We start from the raw sequence: 15,801 nt of genomic DNA on the forward strand, positions 1-15,801 counted from the left end.
AACCAGATTGTTGGGCTGACCTAAGGCTGGGCACGAGCTGGCTCGGTCCAGGTCTCGGTAAGAGCCACACTTTAGCTCACTCAAATTGAGCTCGGATCAATCTGGCTCGTTTGGCAAATTATTTGGAAAATTGGGCTCGGCCTGAGCTTCTGTCAAGCTCGGTCTAGATTGGTGCAGCTCGTGAGCCAAGCACGCACATGTCGCTGCCATGTGAGTCCATCTTCCATGGCAGCGGCAGCAGCGGCGTGGAGCGACCTGAGCGTCGTAGATGGCAGGGTCACGAGGGCGAGCAGCGTACCGGAGCAGGGAGCTCGCAGCCGGAGCGAGCAGCATGGCAAAGGACTATCGAGCAGGAGCATGGAGGGTGTCTCTGGTGCGTTTTTGTGGGCGTTCTAGAGCAGCCCCATGGGCAAGAGCACGGGCACACGGGTGCTTACGGGGGGGGGGGGAGTTAGAGCGGTCGGAGGTGGTAGCGGTGAGAACCTACGGCGGTGGAGGGGCTGCATCCTAGCGATGCCAGAAAATGAAGTCAAAGAACGAGCCCCCTCATCTCCTCTTTTTCAATAAAGGAAATAATTAATATCAGAAGATACCAATTACACTCAGCCTCTGCAACAACGCACCGTCCTAATGACAATACGGCACACAACGAAAAAAGGAAAAGAAAAAAAAACTAAGAAAAAAGAGTTCCGCCACAGCATTCCGGAACTAGCAACAACAATACAACTACCACCATGACAACACCTGAACTCCAGACTCTTCAAAACCGACGCATCCAAGAAAGGAACGGTGCACCAACACCGTCGTCGCCCGATCAAAGATCTTAGGTTTTCACCCTAAAGATAGTCCGCACATTCAAAACAATGCCTTCAACAAGGTCATTGCCAGGCACAACCAATTAAAGCCAGACCTTGGATTTTCATCCTGAATGGAAGGACACTGAACTTCACCTGTGTTGCCGCCTCCACTTTCATACTGCTGCCGTAAGCCCAGAACACCAAGCAAGTTCCTCACAAGCGCAAAGACTTTGACCTCCATTGCTAGACCTCCAAATCTGGCCATCATGATAATCTCGCCTCTACTTCACCCAGGACCAATGTCACTGTATGGCAAGAAAGAGCAGAGCTTCGTGTCGCTCCCCCCGAAACCAAACGGACGGAATAAACGCATGGATGCGCACGACCGAATACCACCATGTCCGACAAACTCTAGGCAATATGTGCACTGTTACACTCGCCCGGTGGTGCCTTCCGGAACTCAACACTCCGGCCAGATGAAAAAAGGACCCGCTCAGACAGATCTTCCTCTTTGCGCAGGAGGAACCCTAGGACAACCACCTTTATTGAAGCAGCCGCGCCACCAGCCCCCACGCCATCGGCCGACAGCAGAGGAGGAGAAGTGCTGCAACCGAGGAAGACAACCTGTTCGGCTACAGTCGGGCGGGATCAGCCCAAGCAGCGAAAGCGGCCTAGAAAGCCGCCGCTGCCACCGGGACCCCGCCGCGACCGTTAGCCACCGTCGGCCGCCCCAACTCTGTGCCGCCCACCACAACCCTCCACCGCAGAACACCCAGACCCGCCGACACCTCGCCCCCACGCCCAGATGCGAAGCCGTATGCGCCCTCCCCAGCCCGCCGCCTTTGGCGAGAGGGTGCCGCCACCGCCGCCGGCGAGGGCGGCAGCAGCGGCCAGGCGGGGCCGGAGAGGAGCGGACCGGATAGGAGGCGGCGGCTTGGATCCTCCGAGATCGCCCAGGCGGGGGCGACCCGGGAGTTAGGTCCATGTGCACTTGGACAGCAAAAGGGCCATAGTAACAGGCCCAATCCTCTCCATCCTCAATCTAGATTCATTAAAATAAATATAGCGAGCTTTCTGGCTGGACAAAGCCCAACTTGACAAGCCAAAAGCTCGCGGCGGTCCAGTTTTTGGGCTCAACTTGGTTACTTCCTACTGCGAGCCGAGCTCAACTCGGGCCGAGCCGCGAAAAGCTTGGGTCGAGCTAAGATCTTGCCCCGAACGTCCAGCCTTAGGGGGACCAGATTATTGGAAAAGTTAAGTACTAAGGTCTACTTCACTTCAGTGGCACATCCGCAGAGCAACGGTCAGGCGGAGCATGCCAATGTAGAGATATGGCGTGGATTAGAAAATAAGACATTCAACAAACTTCAGACCTGCGGAAGGAATTGGGCCGATCAAGTACCTTCGTTTCTATGGTTGTTGCGCACCACGCCGAGCCGAGCAATAGACGAGATGCATTTCTTCTTAGTCTATGGAGCCAAGCTAGGCAGCCCTACGCCTACAGAATGCACATATGGATCACCACGGATATGGCGCCTACGACGAAGACTCGCAAGGGGATCAGAGAATTGATGACATCGACTTCTCGAAGATATCAGATGCCAAATTGCTATATGGTCGGCTTGGTACCAGCAAAGGCAATGTTGCTACCACAGTTATCACTTTCGACCATGGGAGCTGGAAGTAGGAGATCCTTTGCTACGGAGGCTTCAGTGCGCAAAAGGAGCGAACAAGCTCTCACCAAGATGTAGGGGCGCATGTACGGCTCCCGACGAAACACCTCGGTGTATGCCCGCTGTATAAAACTGGAGCCAAGACAGTGAAAGAAGGGGTTCAGAGATCTATCTAAGGAAGTGAGTCTTCACAACCAAGCAAACTCTATCAGGAGAGAAAGTTCGATGAGCTTATCCTGGCAACTCGTGATCACCATTCTACTCTTCGTACTCTCCACTATAATTCAGACAAGCGGGACGTAGTGTCGTTAGCTCGCAAGACTGGTCTGGATCTGGGTAAAATTGTTTGTGTGTTTTCCATGCATTAGGGGATTGTAGGGAACATCTTGACGCCCCATACCGAACCAAAAAATTTGGGTGGTCTCAATCCCGGTGTCCACGAGCGCACCCGCGACACCGCTAGCGTGCAGGCTAGGCCACGCTGCCATTAACTCTTTTTGTTGCATGCTGAAGTCACGGATAGTACTAGCGTACCAGGCCAAAAGTTACGGTATACTATTAATAACCAGTAATGTGGTATAGTGTTGAGAAGTTAGTACTAGTCGGTCCCCAATAACCATATTTCTACTAGTGATCAACGGAACTGATGAAGTTTTCAGTTTGCCGTACTAGATGTATAAGCAGTACTCCCTTTGTCAACATATAATTGTACTTTTACCTTTTGTCCGAAGTTAAAAAATTTTGAAGTTTTACTATGTCAGAAAAAACAGGAACATTTATGACCCTAAATTAGAATCATTAGAATCCTCTTAAATATATTCTTATAGTATACAAATTTGAAGTCATATATGTTATAACTTTTATATACAAAGTGAGGCCAAAGTTTGGAAGTGAGTGGAGGGAGGGAACTGAAGCAAAACACCGATAAAGTTAGTACCAGAAAAGTTAGAACTACACTTATTCTGAGATGAAAGGAGTATATAGTAATATTGGTAGAGTTTGCCTCGTGGAACATTTTCATGTAGGAAATGAATTCTGGCTAAATAGGTACCATCCAAGGATTATCAGTTCTTGGGCCAGAAACTGAGAAAAGGCAACTCAGTTTATGTGACATTTGCTACTTTTGTCATGATTGTTCCACATTAATATTTCCTCATCCTTTTTTAGGTAAAATCATGACCGCATGTTACATATAATATTGGATCCAACAATGTTCTTTTCTATTGCAACATTTGAGCTTCATAAATAGAGCAATCCGAGATCACTAGCATCTGTCACGAAGTGTGACTGTATTGATACTCATCCTAAAAGTATGATGTTTGGAAAAAAATCAACATGGATTGTTTATTAAGAGGATTGGAATACAACAGACTTGGTGCAAGCTCGGATTTAAGGGGACATGACGTTCAATTTTGCATCTTTCCTGTTCCTATGTTTCCCAAATCTTCTAGAAGAGGCCCTCATGCATGACAATTGTGTTTCTTTGTCACAAAATGTTTCTCACTATATTAGAAGCATTTTATCGCCCTTGTATCTCCGTAAGGGTGATATTGTTGACAGAGTTTTGAATATCATCTCTATTTAGCTCCATCTCTATATTATGTCGAGAAAAGTAGGCAGGGCGACTGGGGGCTGCAAGTGTAGTGCTTCCATTTTCTAGAACGAACACAACAGCAGACATCAGTGGCCTATCATCAGGGTTTTCTTGGACACACAGGAGTCCCAGATGTATGCAAAGCAAGACTTCTTCTGGTGAACAAGTATCCATTATAGATGAGTCTACCAATTCCTCGGCCTTCCCTTCCTTCCACATACTCCATGACTAGAACAAACAAAAAAATCATTAAGTTTTTTATTTAGGTTGTTGAGAAAAAGATAAATATCTGATATACTTATAAATTTGAAACTTAAGAGAAATTTTGTGTGTACTCACATACACAATTAGGCTAGGAAAACCCTTGGTCTCACTGCTGGAGCTTCTCCGTATACCAGTTACGATCTCTAGTAGTAGCACACCAAAGCTGTACACGTCAGACTTGGTAGAGAAGACACCTTCCATTGCATACTCAGGGGCCATGTAACCACTGCTTGACCATTTCACTCACAAGAGTTACCAGATTGGATTCAATTTTCATCAACGGTAAAAAAAAATATTTTTTTCACAAGGTTACTCACTATGTTCCAACAACACGTTGAGTATTTGCATTTTGTTGGTTATCGCCAAAGATCCTTGCCATGCCGAAATCCGCTATTTTGGCTTTCATATTTCCATCTAGCAGAATATTTCCAGCTTTGAGATCCCTATGAATTATGGTCAACCTTGAGTCTTCATGAAGATACATAAGTCCCCTTGCAACCCCTTTTATTATACTAATCCGTGTGGCCCAATCCAACAATACTCTTCTTGAATCATCTATACAAATAACAAGTGTTAGAAGTATTTTTTTGAGTTGTCTTTGGAAAGTACTATATGTTATTCGAATACCAAAAAGCGTAGCATCTAAGCTCTTGTTAGGCAGATACTCATATATTAGGAGCTTTTCATCTCTCTCGCCACAGCATCCAAGAAGTCGAACCAAGTTTCTATGTTGTAATTTGGCAATTAGAATTACTTCATTCATGAACTCTTTTGTTCCTTGCTGAGAATCTCTACTTAGCCTCTTGATTGCAACTTCTTGACCAGCTAACTTTCCCTGGAGATATTTAATGAAAATATCAGATTGGGTTTTACATATAAACAATAAAATCATGTTGATTTAGAATGAATAATAGAAAATAGCATATTTAATGTCTTACCTTGTAAACTTTACCAAAGCCACCCTGTCCAATCATGCATGTTTCTGAGAAATTTTGGGTTGCAAGAGCAATTTCCTCTAATTTCACAAATGGAAATTCATGGTCATAGGGAAGGCTTTCTTCCCCAGACTCATTGATAGTGCTCACACGATCCACTCTTATCTTCCTGTCCCTTCTCCATTTTCTATCCTTGCCTGCTTCCATAATGTTTTACTCATTTATTATTTAATGAGCATATAGTAGGCATAATAACCTATATTAATTTTTATATACATCTAATATACCCGCTACAAACTAACAAAACTAGAGGAAGTAACCTACGAAGGCACTTGAGCCACCATGTAAATCCACAAGGCTACATATTAGATACGTGTGTGGTGATGTGGCACCTCATATATTTGTTGATGTTCATAAAATATTGCCGTGGTGTGAGGATATAAAGTTCAGCAATCCTGTTATTATTGTAGACGCTACAGTTGTTGGCGTGCCAAATTACTTTGCAATTGGAATATGGTGGCATGGAAGAGATAGACCACTGAACCAGGGAAATAAGGAGCCAAGAACCTTGCACTAGCACAATATCAGATTGGTTTGATATTTAATGCTACTTTTGTTCGCCATGTACACCAGTTGTTGATGGATTTCATAGGGGAGATTGACCGTGATGTTTGTTTCCTTGAAGGGCATGGGCTAGCTTAATCAGACAAGGTGTACAAAATAGTAGTATAGCTTGTTTGGTTTGCTTTCTGCCAAGATATTAGATAATATTTTTGATTTATTTTTCTTTTTATTTTATTATTACCTGATATTAAGTTGTTTAGAGACAATTAATATTATTAAAGGACCATGCTAATAAATGCATGTGCCATAAATTAGCTTTTTGTGGGCACGGCAAAAAAAACCATGCATATAGGTAGCCACGTGATTGCTTTCGTGTTTTCAATCTTTAAAATATTTTATCTCTTAAATCGTAAGTTAAAAGTAAGATCCATGTTAATGCTTGGTTTTATTGCATCGAGACCACGATATTAGATCTCTTGTACATTTTTGAAATGTTTTTTCGATCCTAGTTGACATATTATATCACTTGGTCACCAGGTAAACTCAAGTTTCTTACAAGATCAAAGTTAAATGGTTAACAGATTTTCCGAACTTCTCTTCTCTTCAATGTAAGCCGTGCATGATGGTAATGTCATATTTTACGCTTATGGAGTGCATCAAATATTCAATCTCTAGACATGTACACTATGACAAATAACATGTAAAATTATTTGGAAATTGTGTGTTATTTGGGTGGTTAATGTCTACTATTAACTTGATAGCAACACTACCATAACATGACAATATAACGTATTAGGATGGGATCTTGTTTTGAAATAATCGTTGAGACAAACCCAATGGTGAAGATGGGTAATCAATTGGATCAACCGTTTAAAAGATAACTTATTTTGAAATTTTGGTTGTGAAAAGATTCTTTGCATGAAGGCCTTCCGCCCTTATAGTGTTGGATGCCATATGTAGACGGATGAAGTGGTTCCATGGGGCACATCCCCATAGTATATTAATTGTACTATAAATTTGTGAGGTGTGCGTTGAGAAAATGAATTTAAATTTCTGAGTTCAAAATATACAGGAAAAACGTCTCGTCTCAGTGGACACTAATATCTCTCCTTTTGGTTGTTGATTCGGAAGAATCTGTTGTGTTGTTTGTGAATAAGTTCTAGTCTGCTCAACGATCTTGAATATATCTACCATCAATCTCGAACACCATACGACATTGGGCCTAAAACCCCCTGAGATCATATTGATCCTTATCACGTGGTCTTTGTTGCACCCTTTGGGAGTGTGATTATCTCTAGACTCTTGTCCAACCATTTGGAGACAGTACCTCAAAATGTGGTCAACCAATATGTTTGGTCATCTAGCAAACATATCTGTGTTACATAAGTGCAGCATGTATTTCTTGATACGTTTGTTGAGCTGTGTATCTCCTTAATAAATATGGTTGTGTGCAGCAACTAATGCAAAGAGGATTTCCCTGGTCCCCTTCTGGAAAAAAATAGAATATGTGTGCGCAGGCAAATACACCTCATATCCATAACAGCGCCGCCACTTGAGGTTTCTCTAGTTTTCCGGACTATATATCGAAGTCTGAGTACTCCGCCCGTCCTAAAATATAAGGCACACTTTTTCCACTGTGTCTTTGATATACAATTTTGACCACTAATATATATAAAGGTATATCCTTTCAGAATGTATAAATGGTATGTTTCATTCTTCTTGCAAATCTCTTTCATTTTTTATAATAATTAAAGTTATACTAAGTTGTTGACCAGCGAAATTTAAAGATGACTTATATTTTAAGACGAATGGAGTATTTGTAGAGTGGCACTAGCTTATGCAAGGATGGGAAACGAAACCAATATGTTAACTTATTACTACCAAAAGAGTTATTTTCTCCAGTTTTACATATTTAGGGGTGTTTGTAGATTTCCTAGTCGATCGGGGGTACATTGTTGTAGTAGATGAACTACAAGTTCAGTGGTCAAGTACAGAGTCAGCCAAACTGGTCATACCTTTGAATTTTAACCATGCCAGTGAAATGCATATGAGTACTAGAACACCACTTCCTAGAATTAGCAGAGCAATCTTCACTATGTTGATCTTTGTTGTGTTACCTGTGCAATACATACATAAACCACGAAAGGTAAATGAATAATGGTTTACCCATGAATAATAGATGTCATATAAGACAAAAGAAGTAGCAGGAGAGAACTTCTGTACCAGCTGCCGCATCCAAGCCTGCAAGCCGAAGATAGAGCGTGTCGCTGCCGGTATCTGCGCCTACCTTTGCCGTATCAATCAACTCCCCGGTCCACACCAAGCACCTTGTCACGTCTCCCCCAGACTTGTCGCCGCCCAGGTTGGCATACGCGTACGCCACGCAGGAGCAGTTGCGGCCGCACTCTGACGCACACTCCTCCGATGTAGTACTCTTGTTCTCGCCGACGAGCGCAAACCCGTCCGGCGTCTTCATACCCTGCAAGGCCAAGAAGCCATCGCCGCACCCACGCAGCGGCTCCTTCCGGCGGCACCCCGCTGAGAATCTACCACTGTTCCACTCCTCCGTGCTCGCCGGCTCGAAGCCGTCGAGGCACTTGCATGTCGGCACCGCCACATCACAGTAGCCGTATGGACCACAGTAGCCGTACCGGTTGCATTCCGTGGATGGCCACTTCGTCAGGACTAACCACACCGACGAGATATTGCTCCAGCTCTGGAGCTGGTAATCACCGGAGTGTGTCACCACATACCTAGTGTGTGGGGCGTTGGTCGAGACGTTGTAGGTGACGTAGATCTCCTCGTCGTTGTTGACGACGGCCAGGGAGACGGTGATGGTCGCACCGGTGCTATCCTGCTGGTACTTGCGATCATTCTTCACCATGTATCCTGTCCATGTAGCGGTGCGAGCCACCGGGCGTGCCCCGTCCCAAAGGAATATCTGGATAAGCGTGTTTGGGTCGCCGCCATATGAGAAGCGCCCTGGCGAGGGGTCGACGGGGCTATTCCATGACACGAGGCGATCACCGTTGGTGCGCTTGTCATACCTGATCCGGATCTTCATGCCGGGAAGGAAGGTGTCAGTCAAGTTGTCGAAGCTCTGCCATAGCATGGTGCCGTTCGGTGCCCGGATGACGAGGTTGCCAGTGTTCTCAAGCACGGCCGCCGTTGGGGTAGAGCTCGTTGCAGCAGGCACGCCTGTTGTTGTCCAAAGGACAGGACCACCATCCCCGTCCGACAGAACCAGATTGGAGCTGTTGGTGAGGGAGAGCACCGGTGTGGTGATGTTCGTGATCGGAGTTTCCCGGTTGGCGACCCACACCACGGTAAGCTCGGGGATGTTGTTGTACCATATGCCTAGGTACAGCCTTGCCGGTGTACCGGAGGAGTTGGAGGGGTTGAAGAAGCCCAACGCGAAGGAACCGTCGTCGGAGACGATGGTGGCGCCGGGGGAGAGCGGCTTGCCGGGGACAAGCCGGTCTTGTGACGCGCACGACGGCAGGAACAGAAGGATCAGAGCGGCGGTGCAGCAGGTGACAGCCAGCCAATCCATGATCGATTAGCTAGGCCGATGTCTTTTGCAGTTCCTACCAGATATGTACCAGTTGCGGTAAGGATCGACTTCATGCAGTCGTACCAGCCGCGCGTACTATACTTCGTTGTTGTTGTGCTTTGCCGTTGATGCTGACATGCCGTTGATTACAGTTAAGTACAATTCTGAACTATCGATCCGGTCTTACAAGCAACAACCGCATTGGTGTTTGACTGTTTGCTAGTTTTCTAACTAATCAACCATCCATTATTCCAGCACTCACGTAGGATATAGATAGTGAATTTGGTGATTGAAAAATGTAAAGCTTTTGACTTCTGGTACGAGCAACGTGTGTTTTCTGAGCTGACATTTCAGCTATCCCCATCGAAGCATCGTCATCTTGGGAAATATACCCTGGTCAAACGGCGGAACAGTTTAATTAAAAAATACAAATATAGGAAATAGAAATAATTCTTTTATAAAAATATAATACATGAGTACTTAAAAATAGTACCACTTAGGACTTCTTCCTGGTCCTGGGTAGGGCCATTTCCACACACAACCTCTTCTCAACGGATCCGCATGTTTTCTATCATGGCTGCCCTCTTGTGTGTAGCGCCGTCGTTTGCAGCACGACTACCATCTTGAACTCCATTAGTAGTTGCAGTGTGACCCCTTCGGTGGGTAGCTCGAACCGGCATCGATGTCGAGCTCGTCCGCATTGTGCACCTGTCCCCGAGGCTATGCGTGCCTAGCAGCTGAAATCAGGATAAAATGCAGAACAAGTTGAGTTTACACACAAGAACCTCAGCAAACCTGCCATGCATGCACGCAAATTCAGAGTAGGATAACCAAAATGTGCTCACAAACAGTCAAAGAATACGCAGGGATATCGTCATTAGCTTCATGCTCGATCACCACAACACCGTCAGTGCATCAGAAGTTTCGGAAGTGAGACCAATCAAAGCACACCAACTGGTTGGAGGGGACTCACCTCATCTTTAAGGAGACGATCATCTCCCCATGGTTCTTAGCGGAAAAAGTGAAGGAGCAGTGTAGGGAGAGCATTTGTCTATTCGTGTTGTTGACAACCCACACCACGGTGAGCTCTGGAATGTCATTGTACCGGATACTGCGTTACAGCCTAACCTCAGATAAGGCGGTCGTTTGGACACGCAGAAAAACCAGAGATAAGAATTACCGTGCTGATGTAGCGTGGGGTCTTTGAGGGAAAATCGTTGTGCTATTACTAACTAGCTAGGATACTGATGGTGGGTGCCTTTCATCGATCCTTGGTTACAAGCAGAAAATGTTGTGACGAACGAGAACGACTGAAACATTAAGAGTAGCTCCGGTAGTGGAAGCAGATGATTGAAAAATGCAAAACATGTTATGAAGTTTTGGTAGTTCGGCTTCGGAGTACTGTTTTTCATATGACGCGACTTGCAGCTTAGACTTCTAATCTGCATATGAATGTAATATTCTGGAGGTATGTCTGTTGCACCCTATTGTCTGGCCCTCCTATCAATTGTTTAGGAACTAGGAGTAATCAAACCCCAACCCCACTGCAAGAACGGCAGAAAAGGATACACCATCACCTAATCAGTTGTAAATACTGTAAAATTCACTTTCATTGAGGTTGTTTTTTATTTGAATCCTGCAATTTCTTGAAAGTACCTCATATTATAATTATTTTAACTGAGACTGCTATCAAGGCCAAAAATCGAGAGACATTTTCGAAGATAGTAACTTCTAAAACACAGGATTCATCGCCGTTTTGTTGACAAAGGCAACCTTTTGATAGTTACTGTACATCAAAATTTTCTTTTAAAAAACATTTTGGTTTTTTTTTCTTTTTTTCGAAAAGGGGAGGAAAGCCCCAGCCTCTGCATCGTGGTGATGCATACGGCCTTTATTAAAACTTCAGTACTCAGTATACAAATAAAATACAAGTTCACGAATCACTCATGGTTGCAACATAAATCAACCATCTGAACATCAGTTCTTGAAAACTAAGCCAACTAAGCATCCTGTAGTCGACTAGTGTGACACCAACCAGCCTGGGGCAAGATATCCTGAGCGACCGTCTGGAGATGGGTGCATCCAGTATCCATAAACACTCGCTGGTCTTGGGGGAGTAGTAACGCCCATTGTTGCACCCAGTGCACAACCATATGAAGTACCTGCAAAATATGTGAAGAATTTGATTTGTTAAACACAATATTATTTCTACATCTCCATATTGACCAGCACAAGGCCGATACACCAATGCGTATACGTTCTTTTGCTTTTTTGTCAACACCATTCAACCAGTTGCCAAACAGATTGGTAATATTAGTTGGAGGTGGGAGATTAAAAGCGAAATATACCATGCGCCAAACAAGTTTTGCAAAAGGGCAAGCTATGAAAAGGTGTTCAACGGATTCTTGTGCACCACAAAAACAACACTTAGTACACCCCTTCCACTTCCTCTTTGCCAGATTATCCTTAGTTAACAACACTTTGGTACATTTAAAGCTAAAGAATTATAATTTCATCGCCCCTCTATCTCAGTAAGTGTAAAACTGTTCGCGGATATTTGAATATCATTTCTGATTTGGTCCATTTCAGCACTTCGTCGTGCGAAGTAGGCAGGGCGCTTGGGTGCTGGAAGTGTGGTGCTTCCATTCTCTAGGACGAACACAACTGATGACATGGGCGGCCTATCATCAGGATTCTCCTGGACACACAAGAGTCCTACATGGACACAAAGTAGAACTTCGTCAGGTGAACAAGTATCCATGATACACAAGTCTAGCAGTTCCTTGGTCTTATCTTCCTTCCACATAGTCCATGCCTGAAGAAAAACAACATATGGGTATTAATTTTGTTTATCAATCTATAAAAGGCTGCAGGAATTTGATCCATTTATGTACTTATTACATAGACTGTAAGACTAGGGAAGCCCATTCTTTGAATATCTGTGTTTCTCCTTATACTAGTTACAACCTCCAGTATTAACACGCCAAAGCTATAGACGTCTGACTTGGTAGAGAAGATGCCTTCCATTGCATACTCAGGAGCCATGTAGCCACTGAATTATCATTTCAACTATAAGATTTAAAGGGAATTGGGTTTACAAAATAAATCAGTATTTTACAATGCATACTTACTATGTTCCGACAACTCGTTGGGTATTTGCATTTTGTTGGTTATCATTAAAGATCCTTGCCATACCAAAATCCGCTATCTTGGGTTTCATATCAACATCAAGCAAAACATTTCCAGCTTTTAGATCCCTATGAATTATGGTCAACCTTGAGTCTTCATGGAGATACAGAAGCCCCCTTGCAACCCCCTTTATTATACTAAACCGTGTAGTCCAATCCAATAACAATTTCTTTGATTCATCTGTAAAATGAAAACATGAAAGGTAAGATACTTTGAGTTGTCTTTGGATATCATGTTGTGTTATTAGCATATGTACCGAAAAGGTTAGCATCTAAGCTCTTATTAGGAAGATACTCATATATCAGAAGCTTTTCATCTCCTTCGCCACAACATCCAAGAAGTCGAACCAAGTTTCTATGTTGCAATTTGGCTATCAAAATTACTTCATTATTGAATTCTGGTGTTCCTTGTTGAGAATCTCTACTTAGCCTCTTGACTACAACTCCTTGACCTCCTAATATTCCCTAGAATAATATAATACAAAGATTAGAGATTTGAAATTAAGAGAGTGAATCAACTCTCCATATTTAGGATAAATAATGAGAAACTGCATAGTGAATGTGTTACCTTGTAAACTTTTCCAAAGCCCCCATGTCCAATTACGCATGTCTCGGAGAAGTTTTGGGTTGCCAACACAATTTCTTCTAATCTTACAAATGGTAATTCTTGATCATGGGAAGTTTTTTCTTCCCCAAGTTCATCTGAGGTATTCATACCTTCCAGTCTTATATTATTGTGATTTCTCCATATTTTGTTCTTTCCTGCTCCTTAAATGTTATAGTCATTAGAATCTTTTATCCATTTCACATATAATAGACATGTCATCAACATAACAAATAAAATAATTATAATGTCCCCTAAGAAGTGGCGATGTTCATACTTTCCCTTTAATTTACAAACTCACGAAACAAGAGGAAATAAACCACGAGACATGTGTGGTGTGCTAGCATGCCAGATTACAAGGCAGATGATATGGCTATCAGATAAAATAATTGGTGTGCACATTCTAGAAATCCCACATCTATTCTCCCATGTGAGAGAAATACACACAACACCAAAGTCCATTTCACCATCCGGGCATGCGCTCTAGTTTTCCATACCCTCACTATCCATAAACCAGATTGCTTGAGAATCCGGACATCCACTATGGTTGACGTGTAGAGACTCTAAAGTGTAGACTCCAACCTATTTGTAAGTAGAATATCGTGTATTGTTACAGTGCAAAACATATCTCATGTTGTGGCTAAACCACTAAACCACCTAAGAAGTTAACTTCATCTAACTTAAAATATTTCAGTTGTTTAGAATAATTTTGGACCTGGGATATATCATGGTACTTGAACTCTGTGTTTAGGTTATTGAATTGGTAATATTGTTAGGTGGGAAATTCTAACATTTTCCTAGGGAGAGTCAAGTAAACGTACCTTTGAATATTAACCGTGCAAGGGAGATGCATATGAGTACCAGAACACTACCTCCTAGTATTGGAAGTGCAATCCTCAGTGGGTTGTTCTTTGTCTTTTTTCCTGCGCAGTACATATATATAACATCAGAGAGAGAACCAGAGGGATGTTAGCAAAAACAAAACTAGTAGGAGAAAGAGGGGGAAATGACAAAACAAGTGGGGAAAGGATGTAAAAACTGAGGTTTGGTACCTGTTATTGCATCTATGTCCGCAATCCGGAGATAGAGTGTGTCGCTGCCAAGCACTTCGCCTACCTTTCCCGTATCAACCAACTCCCCGAACCAAACTAAGCATCTCGTCATGTTGCCACTGGACCTGCCGCTGCTCAGGTTGGCATAAGCATACCCAATGCAGGAACAGTTGTGGGTGCACTCTGTTGCACATTCCTCAAAGGTGCTTCTATCACCTCCGACCAGCACAAAATTGTCTGGTGGCTTCAATCCTGGCAAAGCTAAAAACCCGTCGCTGCACCCCCGAAGTGGAACTTTCCGTTGGCACCCAGTAGAGAATCTACCACGAGACCACTCCTCCATGCTCCTCGGCTCGAATCCATCAAGGCATTTGCATGTTGGTTTGGGAACCTCAGTGTCGTCACAGTATCCGTTCAGGCCGCAGTATCCGTAGCGGCTGCACCCTGGAGACGGCCACTTCCAAAGTATAGCCCAAGCTGATGTCCTGCTGCTCCAACTTTGGAGTTCATAGTCTCCGGAGTAAGTCAGCACGTACCTGGTTCTCGGTGCACCATCGGAGAGGCTATAGGTTACATAGATCTCCCCATCGATGTCGACGACGGCTAGGTAGACGATAACATCTGTGCTGGCATTCCCCTGCTGGTATGTGCGGAAACTAGTAACCAGGTACCCCGTCCAAGGGGCACTACGGCCCACTGGACGCACCCCATCCAAAAGGTAGATCTGAAGGGAAGTGTTTATGTCAATGCCGTAGGAGAAGCTCCCTCGTGATGGGTCGTTGGGGCCCTTCCAAGAGACCAGGTGCTCCTCGTTGGCGTCCGTGAACCCAAGCTTCATGGAAGGAAGGAACGTGTCGGTCAGGTGGTTGAAGCTCTGCCACAATGTGGTGCCATTTGGTGAACGGATGATGAGGTTGCCATTGTTCAGAAGCACCGCTGTTGGGGGAGACGATCCTTGTATAGCAGCAATGGTGCTTGTCACCCAAAGGACACGTCCACCTTCGCCACCGTCAGAGAGAACAAGATTGGAGTTGTTGTTGAGGGAGAGCATCGGTGTAGATGAAGTGATTTTGGTGGACGGAGTTTCTCGGTTCGCAACCCACACAACGGTAAGCTCAGGAATATCGTTGTACCATATGCCAAGGTACAACTTGGCTGGAGTGGAATTTGAGAGGTTGAAGAAGCCCAAAGCAAAAGCTCCACCATCCGAGACAATGGTGTTGCCGGGGAACAGCGGCTTGCCAGGGACAAGCCGGTCATCAGAAACGCTCAACGGTAGGAATAGAATGATCAGAGCCGCAGTGCAGCAGACTAGAACAGGCGAATCCATCGATGGACCAGCCTAAAATCTTAATACTAGGTTCTATATATCTAGCAAGATGCTAGCTATATATTGATGCTGCTTTATGGGAGCAGGTACTTGTATCGAACCTGCTTGGTCTACAAGACAACAAGTAAAACAAGTCTCCACAGACGCAGCATCCACGAATGTTCCATCACGGGAGATGATTGGATAAGGCATATATAGTTCTGAGATTCTAGATGGGTTGGTTTCGGAGTCAACTCACTTCGAGTTT

The 15,801-nt window shown here is 44.2% G+C and overlaps 2 protein-coding genes across 4 annotated transcripts; both read right to left on the bottom strand.

Moving 5' to 3' along the window:
• Window positions 1-3,794: 3,794 nt before the first annotated feature.
• LOC127302873 (G-type lectin S-receptor-like serine/threonine-protein kinase At1g11300) lies at window positions 3,795-9,436 on the bottom strand. 3 transcript variants are annotated; one of them, XM_051333570.2, is made up of 7 exons: window positions 8,051-9,432; window positions 7,843-7,944; window positions 5,267-5,460; window positions 4,956-5,163; window positions 4,646-4,883; window positions 4,404-4,554; window positions 3,795-4,292 (listed from the first exon to the last, which is right to left on the bottom strand). In XM_051333570.2, exons 1-7 carry the CDS (start codon window positions 9,378-9,380, stop codon window positions 3,990-3,992), a joined length of 2,526 nt encoding a protein of 841 aa, XP_051189530.1. In that variant the 5' UTR covers window positions 9,381-9,432; the 3' UTR covers window positions 3,795-3,989. The 3 variants fall into 3 exon arrangements, with proteins under 3 accessions (XP_051189530.1, XP_051189529.1, XP_071676597.1); XM_051333569.2 differs by having other exon boundaries at window positions 4,646-5,163; window positions 8,051-9,435; XM_071820496.1 differs by having other exon boundaries at window positions 4,112-4,292; window positions 4,408-4,554; window positions 4,646-5,163; window positions 8,051-9,436.
• Window positions 9,437-11,683: 2,247 nt separating this feature from the next.
• LOC127298394 (G-type lectin S-receptor-like serine/threonine-protein kinase At1g11300) lies at window positions 11,684-15,554 on the bottom strand. The gene is made up of 7 exons (XM_071820497.1): window positions 14,225-15,554; window positions 13,994-14,095; window positions 13,137-13,285; window positions 12,826-13,033; window positions 12,512-12,749; window positions 12,282-12,432; window positions 11,684-12,195 (listed from the first exon to the last, which is right to left on the bottom strand). Exons 1-7 carry the CDS (start codon window positions 15,552-15,554, stop codon window positions 11,893-11,895), a joined length of 2,481 nt encoding a protein of 826 aa, XP_071676598.1. The 3' UTR covers window positions 11,684-11,892.
• Window positions 15,555-15,801: the final 247 nt, after the last annotated feature.

Source organism: Lolium perenne, chromosome 5 (genome assembly GCF_019359855.2).
Source record: "Lolium perenne isolate Kyuss_39 chromosome 5, Kyuss_2.0, whole genome shotgun sequence".
Lineage (NCBI taxonomy): Eukaryota > Viridiplantae > Streptophyta > Magnoliopsida > Poales > Poaceae > Lolium > Lolium perenne.